Source organism: Carcharhinus amblyrhynchos, chromosome 5 (assembly GCF_965287045.1).
Source record: "Carcharhinus amblyrhynchos chromosome 5, sCarAmb.v2.hapA, whole genome shotgun sequence".
In the NCBI taxonomy this organism is placed as follows: domain Eukaryota; kingdom Metazoa; phylum Chordata; class Chondrichthyes; order Carcharhiniformes; family Carcharhinidae; genus Carcharhinus; species Carcharhinus amblyrhynchos.
Window position 1 is genome coordinate 34,223,899 of NC_137328.1, and position 22,006 is coordinate 34,245,904.

Genomic DNA, 22,006 nt, shown 5'->3' on the forward strand with positions numbered 1-22,006 from the left:
GTCAATGTTTGACCAAGCTACATTGATTCACTCAAACTATCTCATTCACAATCTGTTACGTGTTCTTCACTTGGTCATGAACCATGAGGTAGCTGTTTCATGAGAGACTGAAGTTAGTCTCTATTGCACGAGTTTACAATTTTACTTCAAATAGTAAGAAATCCTGTGCCTTTTTATTGAAGCATCATGACCGTTTAATGTTCTGTTTAATTTCTGTTGCATAATTTGATAAACTGCAATCAAAAAGCAATTTTTAAACTAAATTTCTTGCATTTTATGAGGTGTTGATTCAATCTGTGGAGGAGCAGATTAACAAGAGGAAAGAGTTTGGTTTTTAAACATTGGCAGAGGAGGAATTGTCTGATCTTGGACAGCAGTAACACAATTTTGAGACGTGAATTAACAATTTTAGTATGTTTTGAATCCTGATAGTCCTGTGCTGGTATCTGAGAATTCTATGCTGGCTTTTGTACGTTTTTTGCTATGACTGTCGATGACGTACTTTTGCCAGACTAACTATTTGAGGCAGCACAAGCCAAGCATGACCATTTCTCCACCTCTGCATTTTCAATAGGAATAGTTGTGTAAGAATGAAGAATGGGACTCTGTTCCCTTGGGTACTCTCGTGTGTTCTTCCTCCCACACAATCATCGTGGCTGAGGTGAACAAACACCAGAAGATCCAGGATCAAATTTGTGCATGTGCTTCTGACTGTATGAGTAATGGTAGCCCCTTGCTTAAAACAGATCTTTAAAAAAAAACCTGCCATTAACTTTCTGCTGATGCCCTTTTAAATGTGGGTGGACCTGGAAAACTGTCACTGTCGTCCTGTCATCTTACACCAGAGGCACTTAGTTCCTTTTCTCCAGAAGGAGAGGGGGAGCCCCTAGCATTGTCATACCAACTGATGGAGATCTATCTGAGGAGAGTCCTGCACCAGCTAAACATGCCCTACGGACACAGAGAGAGATCCATCGACAGAGAGAGACAGATCCAGAGATCCACAGAAACAGACAAAGTTTTCACCAATTCAGTTTTTATCTGAGAGCTGTTCTGCAGTATTGTTTTTATTCTCTCTGGCCACAAGTATAGTGTTTCATTCTTCTAACCCAGAAGTGACTTTTAGACACATGAAACCAAAGTATGTCAAATTGACCATTATGACATTTTGCTTATATTCACAAGCCTTGTACTTGTACTTGTGAGTATAATCAATCTGTTTTATCCATCTATCACTTTGCCGTAGGCCTTTAATTTCATCTGGAGATGAGAATTTGACAGATGATGTTTCATATCCAATCAGAAACTGCCTGCTCCAGGGGTGACAAGAAGGAGAGTCTTGGCATTTTAATTCCCAGGTGTTGTTTAAATGCTGTTAGTCCCGAGACCACCTTTTAGAACTGTTGAGGTTTGTGAGACTGTCTATTCCTTGTTTTCAAAATTCTTTGTTAGATTGAAATTTGAAACTTAAAATCTGCCCTGTCAGCACTTGGCAGCTCAAGGGCAAAGTAAAGTAATGAGTGACCAGCGAGATTTTAACAGTCCGGTTTCCGATTCAGTTTCAGTCTGTTGAAAGAAGTGTGCGTGTATTTAGATATGTGCTGAGGTCTTTGCTGGCTAGGACAGTTCATGTTCTAGACAGCTCAGCAGCTAAATCATGTAAGCCACCTTTTTTCTGGAATTAGAAACCCAATTCCTTTGACTGTGTTTATTTTCGTATCTGAGTGTAACCTCTCATTACGTAATGGACAAAGGGAGAAAGAAATTGCATTCATACAGTGGATTTATATGGCAACTTTCATGACATCAGGGCATTTATAGCCAATAAAGGATTTTCTGGAAGTGTAGTCACTGTTCAGTGTAGGAAGCATGGAGCAGATTTATGCATACCTGTGTTTGACAAATAGTAATGCGATAATGATCAGATAATCTGGCCTAGTGATGGTGGTTGCGGGACCAGTATTAGCCATGGTATGTTGAAATTAAATACAATTTAATGGTGTGCATTAATTCTTCAAATTTGTGAGTGTTTGTTCTTGTTTTTTTTCTAGGTTCTGCTATCTGGCAACTCATTGCTTCATTCCTGAAGCTTCCAATATCAGGCACACATTGCATAGTTGGAGCCACCATTGGTTTCTCGCTCGTTTCATTTGGTGCTCACAGTGTGCGATGGATTGAGCTCATCAAGATTGGTATTTTACCCTTTTCTGTTATGTGAGGATATTTGCAAATGAGCAATTCACTAACACTACCAACCACTTTTGCTTCGTAAGCATCTTCATTCTTGGTGTAGTTTGGCGCATATGTGAAGCGTAGCTGATGCTCTTTTCATCTCTGCTTCTCAGTAGACTTCAATATTCACAGTATGGCCAACACATTTTAAAATGTTTTTCACACTTTGCTAATATTATGCAAAATTTCACAACATACAAATGCACTGAAACAGGCCATTTTAACCCAGCATGACAATGCAGGTGGTTAATGCTCCATACAAAGTCTTGTCATGCTTTGCATCATCTCAGCTTATCAACAATTCTTTTGCTTTCTTTCTTTCTCATACACAGAATTATGTAGCTGCCAACGTTTCTTGTGTGTTCAGGAAGCAGTTGTAGTTTAATGTCAAGGTTAACCTCAGCAGCTTTAGCTGAAGCAGTGTGAATGATTATGATATCACCAAGAATGGGTCTGTCAGTGCAGAAGTTCAGTATAAGGGGGGGTGAAATCTGCCTTGGATAGCCACTATCACAATTTGATGTGTTCCTCGTTCCATTTGTGGAACCAGTGGTCAGATCTTCAAGTAACGGTTGTGCACACCTTCTGTGGAAGGTTAAAACCTGGGATCTCCTTGCTCAGGTCGGACTTCAGGAAGTATGCAATAGAGAAATGGAGCTGTCATCAGTTTGTAGGGTGCAGAGTGTGGTTTCTTAGGATTTCAGACAATTAAGCGTTTTTATTTGACATCCTGTGACAGTAGCGAAGCTTTGTTAGCTTTTAGTTGGTGGTGGTCTTTAGAAGAGGATGTTTTCCTTGCAGGAAATTCAATATGTGCTAATGCAGGAAACCACTGTTGGTTTTAAAGTCCCAGAAATAATCCTCATGACATCCCAAGGGTGGTTCCCTGGGGCTTTTCATCTTTTGCTGGACCCTGGAAAGAGAACGGAAAATGAAATCCCCAATTTTGGAACATCACTCTTAGATTCCCTCAGTGAAGGACACTTGAAAGATGGCAAGAAACATAGGAGTTCCACACCTTGAATGCCTTCTCCAATGCTGCCTGGGAGCAACACACCAGTGACCCAAATCAATGCTGATGCTGTCACTTCACAGCTCCAATTTAGACACGTCAATGTTATATGCCTGAAATACTCCATATAGATGCAAATTGCCACTCTGAGCAAAGAAATTTCTCTGGAATTAGTAACTACTAATTTGTATTTGTGAGCTCTGGTTTTGGAAAGCCCCTAAAGTAGAAACAGTTCAAGTCTATCTTATTGAACAACTTAATTTTAAAGACCTCCATCAGGTCACCCATCTGCTCTCCTAGAGAAAAGATCCTCAGCCACTTAACTCTTTTTCAGACCTGGCAGTTCATTAATGAGTTTCATAATATTCATATACAATAATGTGGTGATGATCCAAGTTCATGAAAACCAGCGAGACCTTTATTTAACTCAATAACAATGGGAGATGGTGAGGTGAGAGCCTGAGAGAGAACAGTGTCAGATTTTCTTCAGAACAAAAATTCTGAAATTGACCTCAACGTGATGAACGTGTTACATTTTGCATGGTGTCCTGAATGTCACCAATATTGCTTTGTGTGAGTCTGAGCCGAGCTTTAATCATATCCTATTGTAATCTTCCGAATGGAAATGGTATTAAAAGGATGACCAGATAATTTGCTTAAAAGGGAAATAAGTGGAACAATCAAGAATTCACTTTTTAATTTCTAGCTAACCCTGATAACGATTGTTATGCTTTAGGATCCAGCCATCAACAGTTACCATGGTTTTACTAGTCTTGATGAGAAGATGCCAGCATTGGACTGAGGTAAACACAGTAAGAAGTCTCACAACACCAGGTTAAAGTCCAACAGGTTTATTTGGTAGTTTATTTACTACCAAATAAACCTGTTGGACTTTAACCTGGTGTGAGATTTCTTACTGTGTTTGCCAGTCCCTTGTGATATATTTTTTTTCAGGCTTGTTCTCTGTTCGCATTATCATGTTTTTGACTTGCCTTCTAATGGATTATCTTAATTGCATTGAAGTTCATTTTTAAATGTCATATTTGAAAAGTAAAGTATAACTGTATCATCACAAAGAGAATATTGTTTTGTGCACAATATATATATTCTATCAAATGATAAACAATTCCTTTACTCCAAAATTCATAAGGACAATTTGAAACTTAAAACTAAAATCTCTCCAGGATGGAAAATTACTTGTGTCCTGTAATTCCACTTAACATTTCTGTCACTTTTTTGCACACAAGGATTTGAGTCTTTAATTTGAGATTCCTGAGCATTTAATTATCTTTTTGTTTAAAAAGTGAATATTTTCATGAGCACTGTCGGCATTTTTGGAAGTGTTCAGCACAGGAAGAGATGAGGCAGGGAATTCCTGAATGTAGGTAGAAACCCTACAGTGCAGGAGGAGGCCATTCGGTCCATCAAGTCTGCACGGATGACAATCCCACCCCAGCCCCAATCCCACAACTCCATACATTTTACCCAACTAATCCCTCTAACCTATACATCCTGGGACACTATGGCCATGCTAAATTGTCTAATCAACCTAATCTGAACATTTCTGGACTTGGATAGCTGAAGACGTGTCTGCTGAAGATGCCCTGAAAAGGGATATACCTCGTCAAAATTGGAATGATGCAGAGGTGGGAGAGGGGTGGTTGTTTGTAGGGCTGGAGGAGGTTAGAGATAAGTAAGGAGAGATTTTAAACTATATCTGAGACATTTCCCAATGGTAATTATTATGGAGCAGTGAGACCAATGAGAATGTGTGAAACTATAGGATAAGGTAAGATTTGAAGAGGGGAGGATGGATTGGTAACTAGGCGAGCATTGCCAGATGGCACCTGGAGGTGACAGATAGTGGAATGAGATGGTACTGCAAGCACCTATAGCAATTTGCATTACTGAACCACTTCTGGTAACAGATGCTGATTTCCTTCGTGCTGTTCCATTGAGCGAGTGTATTGCAAGGCTTATTTACAGATGCACTGAATTTGTGATTGTATTCAAAGAGCCCAACCAAAACTGTGCCCAAAGTGTAAAGATCCCTCCCTGCCCCTACCAGACTATTTGGATTTGGTTCATATGATTAGTGTCAGGCAGGGTTTTTTGGTAGTTTCTCTTTGGAGGCAGCCTTATGTGAACAGGGCCTCATGTACCTGTTACACATCTTTCCTTTTTATAACAGAGGAATCACCTTTTGGAATGGTTTGTCCTGCTGACATTTAACTTCACCTGTGCCCTGACCCTATTTTGGCGAATATTACATGTTCACATGTTTTGTTTCTTGTTTACCTTTTCCAAGTCGGAAGCAAATAATTTTGTTTTCAAGTTTTTTTAGTTTTGCTTATGGATAGCTTCCCAAAAGCTGGCTTGAATTACACTGAAATGGCAAACCAGGCTGTTTGATTCAACTAGTTCCTTTATGTTTGTTGCTTCTTAAGCATTTCTAACACTTCCTTTCCATCTTGCCTTGTGGGCTTTGTCTTTGCAGTTGCTTCCTGGTTCATTTCTCCACTTCTGTCTGGCGCCATGTCTGGCATACTCTTCGTCCTAATTCGATTTTTCATCTTGAAAAAGGTAAGTGTTTTAAAAAAATTAATCCTGAAAATTGCGACCCCCATCTCCCACCATACTCTTCTCCTCCACTCCCTGATTTTCTACACACTAATTGCATTGTCATTTCTGTAGGAAAATCCAGTGCCAAATGGTCTGCGGGCACTCCCACTCTTTTATGCTGCTACTATTGGGATCAATACCTTCTCAATTTTATACACAGGGGCTCCAAGTAAGTACCTCTTAGAAACTGGTATAGGCCTGTAGTGGCTGAAGTCAGTCTTCGGTGATAGTGAATTGGCAGATCCATTTTACACTCTGCCCCTAGGAAAAGAAAATGGGCTTTGAAATGAGCTAGCAGCAACAGCAAGATCAATTTCCCCCGCATCCACGTTTAACCATTGTTGGCGAACTGGTAGAAGAAATTAATCAAAGGCGACCTCCCAAGCTATAATCAGCAGATGTTTTATCCTCATCAGTCCTGTTGTGTTTGTAATAACTGGCTATTAAAAATAGGAACTAAAGTTTTAAGCCTTGCTTCATTCTGGCTGTGATCTACGTTCTAATTCCAGGATAGCTTTGTAACTAAGCAACACTTGTCAACAGAGAAAGATTGTATAAATTAATGACCTTGAATCTATCAGAAGTAATGAGTCTGGTGTTTGAAACCAAGTCTGTAACTCTTAAATTATAACTGGGGAATGATGCATATTTAAGCTAATTCAAATAAAATTTGCACCTCTTGGAGAGGCAGTAGCTATAAGTTATTCGGCCATGAATTCTTCCCAACTGTGATATGCTACTTTTTTTAATGCAACAGCTGAACACTGATTTAGGTTAGTAACGCACTGCCCTGTCACTTGCTGATGGGGAAGTGGTGAGTATTCCAGAGGTTTAGATTAACGCATTGGCGACATGGGTTCAAACCTCACCACGGCAGCTGGTGGAATTTAAACTCAATTAATCTGCAATTAAAAAGGCTACTGTCAATAATGTTGACTGCAAAATCATTATTGAGTTGTTGTACAAATCTATTAATTAATGCCCTTGAGGGAAGGAAATCTACCATTCTTATCTGGTCTGGCCAGTGTGTGACTCCAGACCCACAGCAATGCGATTGACTCTTAACTGTCATCTGAAATGGTATACAAACCCACTACAAAATCTTAAATGGAATGTCTCTGAATGGACCAGCTGGCATCAACCTCTGTAGCATTGATGGGCTGGGTTTGCTGTTGCCATTTCCAATGCCAAATCTTCCTTATTAACATCTGGAAACTTGTGCCAAAATTGAGAGAGCTGTCTCATAGACTAGTCAAGCCTAATGTGGCCATATTCACTTAATTGTTCTTTTACAATTTCCCAGACAATACCATTCCTGGGCATGTTTCTCCTGTTGGGAGGACAGACCCCTCCAAGATGGCAAAGAGTGGTATACAGTCAGCAGGAAGTCATCTGGCAGTCTTCAGTATTGATTACAGACCTCATGAAATCTCATGGCATCAGGTCAAACACAGGCAAAAAAAAACCTTGTGCTGATTACTACCTACCCTCAGTCAGCTGATGAATCAGAACTCCTCCATGTTTGACACTACCGAGGCATAATGTACTCTGGGTGGAGAATTTCTAACATCCATGACCAAGACTGACTGACTCGAAAGCAACACTACTGACCATACTATCTGAGTCCTGAAGGACTTGGCTACTAGACTGGGCCTGTAGCAGATGGTGAAGGGAAAACCCTACTTTACCACCACCTTGCCAATCTATTTGTTGCAAATGCATCTGTCCATGACAGTATTGGTTGGAATGACCAACCTGGTGGAGATAAAGTTCCATCTTTGCATTGACAATATCCTGCATCATTTACCACTACTACTGTGCTAAATGGATTTAGCAATTTGAAACTGGGCATCAGCAGAAACAATATTCGACCACAATCTGGAACCTCCTGGTCTGGCATATCAGATATGAACATGCAAATTAGAAATGGGTCATTGGGGCCCTTAAGACTGCTCCACCATCCATTCAGATCATGGCTGATCTGATTGAGGCCTCAGTGCCACATTCTACATATCCCTGATAACCTTAGATTCTTGACCAATGAGAGTCAATCTAACTTCTTCCTTAAAAACACCCGATAACTCTGCCTCCAGAATTCGAGTCTCATGACTTGAGAGAAGAAAATTTTTTTTCTACTCCATCTTGCATGAAAATCCCTTATCTCATTTCCTCTAAATCATTTTTGGTAGAGATGAGAAATAGCAATGCTAAGAGGTCACTTGTGGGAGTACTTTACAGGGCCCTCAATAGTAGTTACATTGTTGGGCGGAGCATATAGGAAGTCATCAATGAAGCATGTAACAGAGGTATAAAAAATAGTTGTGGGTGACTTTAATAGCGAGAATCAATTTGACAAAGATAGCCTGACAAACCAGTTCATAAAGATTTTTGGAACAGTTTCTTAGAGCAGTGTGTTCGAGAGCCAACCAGGGAACAGCCTAATCACAACCTAGTAATGTGGATTGGTTAGCTGACAGGATGCAGTGAGTAGGGATAAAGAGATTGGTAATATGTAACTATGGAGTGAAACAGGGATCAGTGTTGAGTTCTCAATTGTTTACAATCTACAATAATGATTTGGATGAAGGAACTGAATATGTGGATACAAAATTTGCTGATGACGCCAAGATAGGTAGGAAAGTAATGTCAATAAGAGTTTGCAAAGAAGGTGAGTTGACAAAAAATTGGCAAATGAGTATAACACGAATGTTTCTATTCTTCCTTCCAACATGACAAGCAGAGTGAAATTGTGGAATTCAGTCATACAGAAAGATCTGGGTGTCCTGCTACAAAGTTCACATACAAGTTCAACAAGTGATTAGGAAGGCAAATGGAATGTTGACATTTATTACTAGAGGAAAGGAATATATAAGGGTGGGGAGGTTTTATTTTTCATTAATTAGATATGTGCGTTGTTGGCTTCAGATATGGGTGCCATTGATTGGGCCAGCATAATTGCCCACTGAAATGCTTGATAGGCCATTTCAGAGGACATTTTGTTAAGAATCAATCTCATTGCTGTGGATCTGGAGTCGCATGGAGGCCAGATTAGATAACATTAATCAACCAGTGGGTTTTTAAAAATGATGATCATGATCATTATTAGACTGGGGTGGTACAGTGATTAGCATTGTTGCCTCATAGTGCTAGGGACCTGGGTTTAATCCCTAGTGTGGGTCACTGTCTGCATGTTCTCCCCATGTCTGTGTGGATTTCCTCCCACAGTCCAAAAAACATGCTGGTTAGGCTTATTGGCCATGCTGTGTTCTTCCTCATGTACCTGAAGAGGTGCTGCCGGAGTGTGGCAACTAGGGGATTTTCACAGTAACTTCATTGTAGTGTCAATGTAAGCCTACTTGTGACTAATAAATCAACTTTAATTCCAGACTTTTATTAAATTCAAATTTCACCATCAGAGTAATCTCTGGATTACTAGTTCACTACACCACAGCTATACAAGGCCTTGCTGAATCCATATCTGGAGTACTGTGTACAAGCCTGATCTCCTTATTTGAAAAATATAATTCAGAAACAATTCAGAAGAGGTTTATTCCTGAGATGAAAGCTTGTCTTGTGAAAAAAAACAAAGCAGGCCTACACCCATTGGAATTTAGTAGAATGAGAGCTAATCTAATTGAAACATACAAGATCTTGAGGGGACTGAATAGGGTGGATAACAGGAAAATGTTTCCTCTTGTGAAGGAATCTAGAACTCTGGGATGTACTTTATCAGTAAGTTTATTTTCTCATTGAAAGTCATTAAATTTATTCAGGACTTTTTGTTGGACAAGACAGACAGAAAAGTGGAGCTGGGACAAGGACTAGTAGCAGTCCTCTTGATGAATAGTGGAGCATGCTTGAAAGGCCAAATAGCCTACTCCTAAGTCCTATGTTCCTAGCTGTAGTCTCTCCCAAGAGAGGAAACACGATTATGGCACCCACCTTGTCTAGTCCCTCAAGTCTTGTATATTTCAGTAAGATCACCTCTTGATCTTCACTCCAGTGGATGCAGGGCCAGCTTGTTTAACCTCCGACTACCCCAGGTATCAGTTAAGTGAACCTTCTCTGAGCTGCTTCTAATGTACTTTGATATCAATAATCAATATGCTTTCAGATGAGGTCTCACCAAAACCTATACAATTGTAGCAAAACATCCCTACTTTTATATTCCATTACCCTTGCAATAAAAGCCAAAATTCCTTTTGCCTTTCTAATCACTTGCTATACATGTACACTAACCTTTTGTGATTCACATACTAGGACACTCAGATTCCTCTGTAATTCAGAGTTCCTCAATCGCATATTATTGTCACTCTACCATTTAAGCAAGGGAACCAATCCTGGTTCAATGAAATGTGCAGAAGGGTATGCCAGGAACAGTACCAGACATATCTAAAAATGAGGTGTCATGCTGGTGAAGCTACAATACAGAACACCTAGCGTGCCAAACAGCAACACAGCATGTGATAAGAATGAGCTAAACAATCCCACAACATGTGGTTGGATCTAAGCTCTACAGTCCTGTCCTATTCAGTGATGGATACTGATAGACAATTAAACCACTAACGGGAGGAGCAGACTCCATGAATATTCCCATCCTTGATGATGAGCCCAACACATTAGTGCACAAGACGAGGCTTGTGTTTGCAACCACCTTCAACCAGAAATGCCATGTGGATGATCCATCTCTGCATCCTCCTGAGGTCCCCAACGTCTCTGATGCCAGAGTTCACCGATTTGATTCACTCCCACTTGATAGTAGGAAATGCCGGAAGGCCACTGGACACTGCAAAGGCTGATGACCTTGACAATGGTACTGAAGATTGTGTGCCCCTGAACATGCCGCACCTGAGCAAGCTGTTCTATTACATCTACAAAATGGCATTTACCCAGTAATGTGAGTTGCCTAGGTATGTGTTATCCACAAAAAGCAGCACAACTCCAATCTGACCAGTTAACAGCCTATCCTCCTCCTTTCATTCTGTGCAAAGTGGAAGCTGTCAAGAGTACTGTCAACTAACGTCAGTTTGGGTTGCGCCAGGCCACTCAACTCCTGACCCCATTTACAGCCTTGGTCCAAGCATGGACAAAAGAGCTGTATATCAGAGGTGAGGTGTGAGTAATTGCCTTTTGACATCTAGTCAGCATTTTGACCTCATGACATCAAGGAATCCTAGCAAAATGAAGCCAGTGGGAATTGGAAAGAGATAATTGTCGCAAAGGAGAATAGTTGTGGATGGTTGAGGCCAACATTTAAAAACTCCAGAACATTGCTATAGGAGTTCCTGAAGGTGCTGTCCTTGGCCCAATCATTCTCTACTGCCTCAATGACCTTCCCTTCAATGAAAAGCATTAAGGATGTAGATTAAAAGTGGGTAAATGGAGTGGAGATGCAGATCAACCCTAATTTTAATAGAGTAACAGAATTGACAAAAGTTCTGACTGGCTTACTCCTGTTGCTGCACACTAAAATGCAATTTGTATGCTTTGGGGTTTTGAAGTTAAGTTGCTAAGTACGGAGGCTCAAATAACTCACTAACAGGGTTGCATTCTTTCCTCTTGTAGTGCTAGGATTGGACATACTCCCCTTATGGGCAATAGTACTGATCACCCTTGGTGGAGCACTGGTGTGTGCAGTTGTTGTGTGGCTGTTGGTGTGTCCTTGGATGAAGAAGAAAATAGAAAGTAAGTTGCCACCAGTAAATAAGCTGTGAGTGCTGTAGCTATTGGAAACTTCACCCTGAGTTGGAACTGACCCAACTATCTTGCAGGTAAACTGAAGAAAAGTGTGCTGTCCAGAATATCAGATGAAAGCCTGGATAAAAGCCAAGATGAAGAGACACCGGTATTTAAAGAGCTGCCAGGTGCAAAGGTGGCAGATGAATCTGTGCTGCCTGTCACTCATGAAACCTCTGAGGAAGCTGGTGGAATCCCAGAAAGCCACGTTGTCACTGGATCAACCGGAGTTTCAAATGGTGCGTCACATGTCACTGGTAAGCTTTGGCACCTATAGCCAACTGGTGACAGCAACCTGACATTTGCATTTAATGTACTGTTTTTGACATTGCTGGTTAGAACGGCCTATTTTGGTTTTAGGTATTGCCTCTATTGTTTGTCTTGGCATTTGTGGTAAATTGAAAAGCTGTAATTGATAATGTCATGGCCCATGGTGCATTTACACTTCAGCTTTGAAATGATGACCTTGCTGTGCTTTCATTTTTCTTTGTGTGCTGGATTATGCCCTTCCCGCCCCCAACATACTGAACTATTGCAAAAATTAAATCTTCCCACAGCTTCGCCTCACAGTTTTTAGCTACTTGGACCCCTAGAATTGTTCCCTCCTGTTGCCTACAAACTCTGCTGTTGACATTTCTGTGCAATTCCCTCTCCAAAATTTGCAGGCATGCTTTCAATTACCTTGGTCCTATGCTCTGGAATTCCCTCCTATTCTTATCCCTTACCCTCTTTCATCTTTTAAGACCATCCTTAAAACCAGGCTTTTGGTAACTCGCGGTTCCCCAACTCCCCTTTTTGCTTGACATCCATTTTCCTCACTTAGCTGATGACTCTTGGTGACTCCATTGTGCAGCACTGAAAACCTCCCATATGTCCTGATGCACAATGTATCAGACAGGAGAAATGCCTTTCTCATTTCAACAAGGAGGTCAGAATCTTGTGTATGCTTGAATAATCTGGCATGCATTTTGGAAACTAAAGCTGTGCAAAAACCCAATTCCTGATCGGCCCACATTGACCTCAGAACTGAACTGTCAATTTCTTCCCCCGCCTTACCCCTCCAAAACCAATTGAGTCTTCCGGCAGATAATTGAGCACTGTTTTTATTCAAATAAGAGTCACAGTCCAGCTGTGTGGAGGTTTATCATTCCCAGATTTCCTGACTGCTGTACAGAGTATCAAGAGATTCCATGTATGTGAGTTAAAATAGAGTACAGCTTATTAAAACTATGGGCCAAAATGATGCATGTTGTTGTTTATAAATACACTCTTCCAGTTGTCCACCAGCCAAAGTAATTGTGGAGGAAACCACAGCATGGAAAGGTGGAACTAGCCAGACTGGCAGTGACTAATTTTACTTCCCCTTCCTTCTGGCTCAAAACAAGGTGGTTTCATGAGCTTGTTGGGTTGGCTGTGGAGCAGCTGCTGCTTTTGGTTCATGCCAAAGTGAAACTCGCTGATGATGACATGCATACCTCCATATGGAGACAGTGCTGAAAAGCTGCTGTTTAGCTCATGCTATGAATTCAATGATTGCATGTGGAATTGATCCCTCTTATCTGAATGGAAACCCTCTTGAGAACCAATTTCATATTTGGAGGACAGTATTAAGATTTGATATTAAGGATGAAATTGTGTACCAGTTACTTATTTATTTGACAAAAGAATCATCTGGGCTCAATATCAGCTCTTTTCTGTCCTTACAGATGCTGTCAGACCTGCTGAGATTTTCCAACATTTTTCTTTTGGTTTCAGACTCCAGCATCCGCAGTAAATTTGCTTTTGTTTATTTATCCTTGGATCACCAGTCTTCTTACTATCTAAACCCTGTCCTGCTCACTTCCGCACCCTTTAATGCTGCTTTTGAGGAATTAGTTGATTTCCTTTTACAAACAGATTTGCATTCTTCAACGAGAGTCTGTGGCAGAAATTCTACATCAGCGGTCCATGTAATTAATTATTTTTCAAACCCTCCTGGGATGTATCTTAAATATACATCCTTTTGTTACTATCTCACCAAAACATTCTTCTTCATTACTATGTTGGATTCTTCAATAACTTTGAAGGCTTCCGTTGGATCAAGCTTTCAACTTCTCTGCTCGTGTATGGGATTAGAAACTGTTCTGATTCAACAGTTTGGACTATTAATTTGCAATGCTGATTTGGTTGAACTGGGATCCACTACTACTTGACTGGTGTTGACATCTTTTCCTTCCTGTTTCTGAGAGTGTAGCTCTTGCAGGCCAACTGGGAAAGAACAATAAATGAACAACTTTGCAGGAGAGAGTGTCTTGAACCCTGGCAGGTTTTATTATGTGGGGGAGTTTGGAGCTGCACCTTCATCACTTGGGAAAGGTTGTGTTTGTGGCATTGCTGAATTTTGTGATTTTTTTTTGGAGCAAGATCCTGTTCCAAAATTGAAACCTAAACTTTGATTTATTTCTGTAGGTAGAGCTGCATCTCTCACAAATGGCAGCCTGAAATCTCCATTTTCAAACGGTGCATTTAGTTTTGAAGGGCACACGAGGAGTGACGGTCATGTATACCATACAGTCCACAAAGACTCTGGCCTGTACAAAGATCTCTTGCACCGAATACATTTGGACAAGGTCACTGATGATCGGACACAGCCTGAGAATTCCTACAGATTTCTCCGTCGCAACAACAGCTACACGTGTTACACTGCTGCCATCTGTGGCATGCCTGTCCAACCGGCCTTCAAGTCGACAGACTTTGTGGGGACGGAGGACAGTGAGAAGCTTGTGGGCGAAATGGCATCCTACTCCAAGAAACGGCTTCGCTACGACAGCTATTCCAGCTACTGCAATGCGGTGGCTGAGGCGGAGATCGAGGCAGAGGAAGGAGGAGTGGAATTGAAGCTCGCTAGTGAGTTGGGTGACCCCCTCCCACCACCAGAAACTGCCCTGGATGAAGACAAAGAGGAAGACGAGAAGCCCCAGGTCCATCTGCTCTTTCACTTCTTGCAGATCCTCACTGCTTGCTTTGGGTCATTTGCACATGGTGGAAATGATGTTAGGTAAGCTCTCGCTTAAAATAGTGGTTTTGAATTGCTTCTGCTGAATAGTATGGTCCTGAAACACCTGCACATGTCTGGGTAACACCTTGCATGTCACCTGTATCTCAATCAGTAGCACTTTGCTTCCTGAGTCAGAAGGTCATGGGTTAAGGGCAACTCTAGAGACTTAAACATATGATTATGCGCCGGTGCAGCATTGAGGGAGAGAAGATGTAGAAGTCACCCTGTTGCATCTCTGATACCATTGTTTGTTTTAAACATGCTAAACATTCTTAATGGTGTCTGACCATGAACTGCCTGATGCAGCTATATCCAGTCTGCCAACTTGCCCTTACAACAGTCCATTTTGTGCATGCCTTCGTTTAATCAATAAGGTTGCCCCAGTGTCATCAAACACATAGCCCATTAAAGGAGCAAAATCAACTGGGAAGAGCAACCCAAATCCCTTAAATAACCCAAGCCTGTGGCACCCATTGGGTATGCAAGGTTTCAGGTACCTAGGACTAATTCTCCAGGTGGTGTTTGGTACAGTTTGAGATTGGACATTTGGCAGAGTATCACCAAAGAAGTGTCCTGTTAACCATTTGTAGTTCTTCAAAGTTTAACTTTCCATGATGCTCCTGGAAAAGAGCTACAAGAATGAACCAAATTTGTTTTTACATTACTTTGCCCATGGACTGGCTGTGCATGTTGAGTTAAACTGAATAGATTTAAAGGACCACAAACCTTTTGGCTGCAAGTACGTTTCGATTTAATAAATAATCTTTGGGTAAAACCAAGTGCCAAACCATATGAAATGTCAAAGGTTTGCTGAGAATCAGCCAATTGTGAAATCTCCAGATTGCTGAGCAAAATGGTGGCTTACCTTTTTAAATCTTGGTTTGGCTTAAAAGCTAGAAGCTTCATAAATCATTGACTCATCTTTCCTGGTAAGAACCCATCTAACGAAGGCAATCTTGTTTATATATCAAATTACATTGGACTGTATCCATTGGCCCAATGAGCATATGTTGGTGTTTAGACTCCATTAGTCTGTCCCATTCTGATAATCTCTTCCCACCCTGACCCAAATCCTTCTCTCCCCTTCCCACATCAATACTTCAGAAAATGAATTTTAAAATATAGTCCGCGTTGTAGTGTAGGAAATTGCAGGAGTCAGTTTCCATGCTGTGATATACCACAGACAGGAATGAAGTAAATGACCAGATCATCTTGCTAGTGAGAGATTAATGTTGGTCAGGTTGTCAGGAAATCTCCCCTAATTCTGTTTTGAATAGAATCTCAGGATGTTTTACATCACCTGAGAGGATAGCTGCGAATTAGGCAATTAATTAGTTATCAACAGAGATGTAAGACAATGGAGGGCTATTTGAAAGCAGTCAGGGATGGACCCCGGATTTGTTTATATGCTGCTGGTGCTCTTCTGGGTTCAAGAACCCTCTGATTATAGACTGGAGCACATAATCTAGGTTTTTACTCCAGTAAAGGGTGCTGCACTGTCAAAAGTATTCTTTATCCAGAGTTTCTCTATTTTGTTTTTATCCTTCAACTAACATCACTATTATTAGATTGTCTGTCCGTTTGTGGGAACTTGCTGCGTCCAAATTGATTGCGATGTGACAGTGACCAAGTTTCAGAAGAATTTAATTGGCTGTGAAGAACTTTGAGAAGATCACAACAATGACTTTAATATAAATGCAATTCTTTTTTCTCTGCTTTTTCCATCCTCAAACTGTTGTATTTCAGGGGCTTGGCATTTATCAAAATGTAGAAGGACTATTTTAATAAGGTGCATGTTGATTCTCTAGATTTTTCAAATGTATGTCCATAAATGTAACAAATGTTCATTATGTATGTCCGTAAATATAACATTGCTGGGTCAGTACATTCCTTTGGAACAGCAGGACACTATGCTACAATAGTGGCTTGATGGCAGGTAACCTTTGAGGGGGGAGAAAAATTCTGAAGAGAGAGTGTATAAAAAGTAACTGATGGCAAATTAGAAATACTAATTATGGATTGATTGGACATTTCAGCTCCCATTATTCACATTCAAGCATTCTTCCTCAAGGTCATCAAGGGCGATTGATTATTTAAAAATAGTAAATGTGTGTGTGTGTGTGCCTGGCAGAGTTCAACGCTGATTATCATTGGACACAGCCTCCATAAATGTTTTATTTACTTTACTTCCACAATCCCCCAAGATGACCATGCATTTCTGACTTATTCAGATGGAGTTGTAGAGACTTCTGGTCATACTCTCATTTATTAGTTCTTCATAAATGCCCTTGTTTTTGCTTTTGAGTTAGAAGTTCAGCAGTTCTGTGCGCAGTACGAAATAAAATGCTTTTAAAACTAACTGTGCTCATTGTAGAATTACAGAGTCCATTCCACAAGAACAGGCCAATTGGTCCAACTGGTTAATGTTTATATCCCAGATGAACCCATTAACTTCTTCCCAGAGTCCATGTTCCTGTATTCTCCTCCCCTTCACCTATGCATCATTTTTTTTTTACATGAAATGTGAGTGCTTTCTGCTTACTGCATGTAGCACTGACTTCTACACCTTTCACCACTCTGTAACAACATTCCTCTGAAATTCTTTATTTGTTAGTTTTTTTAAATTTCTGCCCACTTTTTGTATTTATTGAATCCAGAAGTAACTCCGTCCACATGCACAGTATTAAACTCTTTCAATATTTTGAAGACCTCTGTCAGATCGTCTTCTTCCCATCCACTGTTTACCCCTACCCCTTCAGTGCTGCAGCCTGCCAAATTAGTTATACAAGTTCTGATAGATCCTTGTTTACTGCTGTTTCAATATCCTTTAGATACTAGTACTGCACGCAGTAATCCTTGGCATTTAATTCACACGAGGGTGGACGCTGCCTGCTCTGAATCCATTCTGAATCCTTCATTGCTGACTTTCTGAATTTGGAGGCTTGTTGCTGTAAAAGTATTTATTTACTTTTTAAGTTTGTAATGCTGGTACTGCTCTATGTAGACATGTCCAGAAACCTGATCAGAGGGTGAAATTGGATCTGCAAACAGTTGAGTAAATACAGCAAGGGCATGATGACTTTATACGTTTCCCCACAGTTCGCTGGGTGTAGTTTTGAGACAAATGCATAGCATGTTAGTCAGCATCTGTTAATGTTTGGGGTTAATGGCCCATTGTTCGAACTGAAGCCTGAGCAGTGTAGAAATTTAGAGTCACTTGTCTATGCTCTGAACTCTCCAAGATGGAGCACAGTTGTTTTGTATATGGCCCCCTAGGTTTCTAATGCTTCTCACTGTTTTATACATAAATGGATTCTCGCAATGTGAGGTGGGGGAGGTGTGGATGGAGAAGTGGAATCAAATTGCTCTGAATCAGCAGCCACCTGACACACACATTTTGAGAATAGAAAGGGGAGATAAACAACAGCTACTCTTGATCATAATCAGTTGGCAGGTCAGAATGATTGCAACCTACTTAACAGGAAATTATTAAACGATACCAAAGATAATCTGATTGAGGCAATATACTCAGTGCTGTCACCTGAGTAAGATGATTATGGGTTTTAAGTCTCTCTCTTTGAGACCCAAGTACGCAGTTATGTGGATGCTGGAAATCTGAAATAAAAACAAAAAAAAGCTGGAAAAAAATTCAGCAGGTCTGGCAACATCTGTGGAGACTGGAACAGCTGAAATTTTGTCTGTATGATAAACGGGTGCTTGCTGTGCTGTTGGAAGTATTGCCTAACAGACGAGGATAGGACTTGAATCCACAGCTTTGTGCCTCGGAGAAAATCAGCCCCATTTGCAGTTCTATGATTTTGCAAGTTTGGTAAGTATAAGCACTTTGTAGTCTCTTTTAAAAAACCTGTGCCCTGATGACTGCTGAGACTGAACTGAATCTGCTGCTGCATTTCTAGGAAAGGCAGGATGTGAGAAGTGCTGTGGTTAAATTTAAAAGTGAACGTAGTCCATTTGGAGTATCTGTTGTCAACTAATACTATAGTTCCTTTACTGGTATAATGTGACTGTTGTGAAATGTCTGGAATAGTTTTTTTGTCACTGTGACTCTCTTGCTCACACGTGCTCTCCCTCTTGTCCACTTGCTCTCCCCTTCCCATCTCACCAATTACTCTCAAATATTCTCCTACCCCTCTGGATTATTAAAAATAATCCCACAAAATTATTTGAAGGAAAGTTCTCCCCAACTTTTGGGCAACATTTATCCCTCAATCCCTGTCATTTAGAAGCAGATTGACTGGTTATTTACCACTTTGTTACTTGTGGGACTTGCCATGGGTAAAACTGGCTGCCCTTTTTTCTTGCACAGTGCGCTTCCAAAAATACTGCATTGGCTGCAGAGTGCCTTGGAACATCCTGGGGTTGTGAAAGCCCCTATTTAAATACAACTTCATTCTTTGGCTATATAGCTAACATAGCTTCCTGCTGCATGTGCTGGCACCTTGGCAACTGCAAAAGGCTACATGGGCCTGTAGCTGTACATATGACACCACTTTTGTTGTTGTCACCTTTTTGGAGAGTCACTTGACATTCTGCTCCCTGGCCTGAGCTCCCCCCAGCTGCTTACCATCACAGTGAAATGAGAGCTGCCATCTGGCTCTCTCTTCCAAATGTAGTCAGCTCTTAGTTCCAAGTTGCTTTATTCTGGTGGTCTGGGATATTATATTGCATTGTGATTATGTTACTAGACTAGAAATCTAGAGAATGGCCATGCAAGTTTGAGAATGAGTTGTTTCATTTTCAATTTTTTTTTAAATGTGGATATAGAAAGCTAGTTATCAGCGATGAAGAAATTGTGGGATTGTCAGTTTTTTTTTAAAGAACCCAAATGGTTTACTAATGTCAGACAGGGAAGGAACCTGCCATTCTTGGACTGTTTGGCTTATTTTGTGATTCGGCTCTCAGACCAAAGTGGTTGACTTCTGACTAGCTTCTGAAGTGCCCTGGCAAGTTGCTCAGTTGTAAGGATAACTAGGGGTGGACAGCAAATGGTGGCCTTACCATTGCATGACGCCCACATCCTGAGAGTAAGTAGATAAATTTCATTGCTGAATTTGTACTTTGCTGTTGGTTATTGTATAATTGATTTGCTTTTTGAATAACTATAAAGTATGAGCAACAGACTAATCACTTATCCACTATTATTGTAACATGTTCAGGCTGTAGAAAGTCAATCATTGGTAAAATTGCAGAATTATAAAATTGTTATGACTATTCAGCCCATCATGCAAATACCAGCTCGCTGCAAGAGCAGTTCAGCTAAAATGTTTCTCAGCCATCCTTTCCCTGTTAATAGAGAGACTGGGCTCATTAGTATTGTTTCCTCCTCTGCAGGATTCTTTAACAATCTAAATGATGGAGTACCTCCTTCATTTTTAGTGTTGTTGTTGCAATGCTTAAATTCCCATTGAAAAGGGAGTCAGCTTTTGATGACCTTATCTTAGATTTGTTTCTTGCTGAGTTTAAAGTGTTAAGAGTCCACAAGATTATTATTTAAGATAGTTGCACATTTCTCCATTACCTGATGTCAGAATTTCTTTCAATTCTTCTGTTTTGTGTATAGGAGGATCTTTTTATTGCAGTTCCATTAAACCCAGTGCATCCGAGTATCAGGCTAGAAAAATTATTTTTGACTCCTTTTTTTAAAAAAAAAGCAAGGTGGGATCAGAGTTTATAGGAGGGAGGGATCATGTCAAGAATGTATTAGCGCGGAGTTTGCTGATCAGTGCTGTTGACCTGTTCAGGAGGTCTGAACACGTTTGGCAGCTGCACTAAGCCATTCTGTTGATGGTGTACAGGCCTCGTTGGTAACAGTAAAAGCTCAGGCTCTAGGGAAGCGCTCATTAACTACTGTACATCATGGTGCCTGCTGCAGTCACAGTTCAGTTTAAAAATAGCTTGTATCACTGCACTGACTTAAATGATCTGGTTTCGCACTGTGGCTTAACAAATACCAACTGTCACCCTCTCGAGCCCCTGCCCTTAATGGCGAGGTTTACCATTCAGTAAGTCTGAAATAATTTCGCTGCCCAGTCTGGAATAGTGGATTTAACACCAAAATATTGCACATCTCCGAGACTTGCATTATAATGCACTAACATGGTTTCTAAACTGACATTATAGAAACTGATCAGAACCTGGCCGTGCTTAAGTCAGCAGCGATTTGTTTTGCCACATGCATTTGTGGCTTGTGGTGGTGTGAGCACTGAAACAGCAACAATTATACTGATGTTTCTGAGTTTAACATGGTATAGAAAAGCATTCCTAATCTCTAGACAGTAACTTCATGTTGCTCATCAAATACATTGAAGGAAATGTTTGCTTTTGGAACACATGTTTAACCATTTTAGAACAGGTTTGGCAGTAAGCTACACTACAGAACGAGTAATGCGGATTATGTTACTGGACTAATAATCCAGAGAATGAGTGTTCAAATCTGGAAATGAAACATTGGTTTTGATATCAGTTTGGTTCACCTGAGGCCTTTTAGGGAAGGAATCCTGTTACCAATGCCTGGTTTGGCTTAAATAAGACTTCGGTCCCACAACAACATGGCTGCCTGTTAACTGCCCACCCCAGAATTGCCCCAGCAAGACACTCCATTTAGAGATGGGCAGTGCTTCCCTACCCAGCAATGCTGCCATGTCTTAAGACTGATATTGGCCTAGAACTGTCAAAGTAACAGGGTGGCACTGCCTCTCAGTGCTGGGGACCCGGGTTCAATTCCTGGCTTGGGTCGCTATATGTGTGGAGTTTGCACATTTTCCCCTGTGTCTCCATGGGTTTCCTCCAGGTGCTCTAGTTTTCCCCACAGTCCAAATATGTGTGAGTTAGGTTGATTGGCCATGCTAAATTGCCCTTTAGTGTCAGGGGACTAGCAGGATTAATACATAGGGCTATGGGGATAGGGACTAAATGGCCTCCTTCTGCACTGTAGTAATCCTACTCTATGATTCTAACGGAGGTGAATAGTGCCCATCATTATTTACACGTAATTGATACAGCAACGTCAAGTGAGGTACTAATGCAAGATTACGCTCCAATATCCAAATGTTTGTCTGACATGCAGCATTCCATCACAAGTATTTGCAAATACCCTCTTCAAATGTGTTAATTTTGGTTAATCATCCTGTCTGGCATTGAAAATGAATGTTACAAGTATGGAGTCTTATTCCTTCAGCTTATGAATTTTTCTTTGGGTTGGGGGGGGGGGGGGTAGCGGAATCTAATTTTCAATTGTCTCTCTCTCTCCCCCTCCCCCCACAATCCCCCCCAACCTTCCTTCATTATTTCTCTCTGTTCCCGATTTGACACTGAATTCATTTGCTCTACTTAGTCTTTCCAGTCAA

General features: G+C 40.8%; 1 protein-coding gene across 4 annotated transcripts in view; it reads left to right on the forward strand.

Annotated features, from left to right (window-relative positions):
• Positions 1 to 22,006, forward strand: part of LOC145342956 (sodium-dependent phosphate transporter 2-like) — an 80,050-nt gene that overhangs the window by 46,913 nt on the left and 11,131 nt on the right. For 3 of the 4 annotated variants that reach the window (XM_080188607.1, XM_080188605.1, XM_080188609.1), the window contains exons 3-8: positions 2,052 to 2,192; positions 5,742 to 5,827; positions 5,939 to 6,035; positions 11,432 to 11,551; positions 11,638 to 11,859; positions 14,051 to 14,639. In XM_080188607.1, coding sequence (XP_080044733.1) covers positions 2,052 to 2,192; positions 5,742 to 5,827; positions 5,939 to 6,035; positions 11,432 to 11,551; positions 11,638 to 11,859; positions 14,051 to 14,639 — 1,255 coding nt within the window. The remainder of the gene's footprint in view (positions 1 to 2,051; positions 2,193 to 5,741; positions 5,828 to 5,938; positions 6,036 to 11,431; positions 11,552 to 11,637; positions 11,860 to 14,050; positions 14,640 to 22,006) is intronic. The other variant, XM_080188608.1, reaches the window with a different exon arrangement.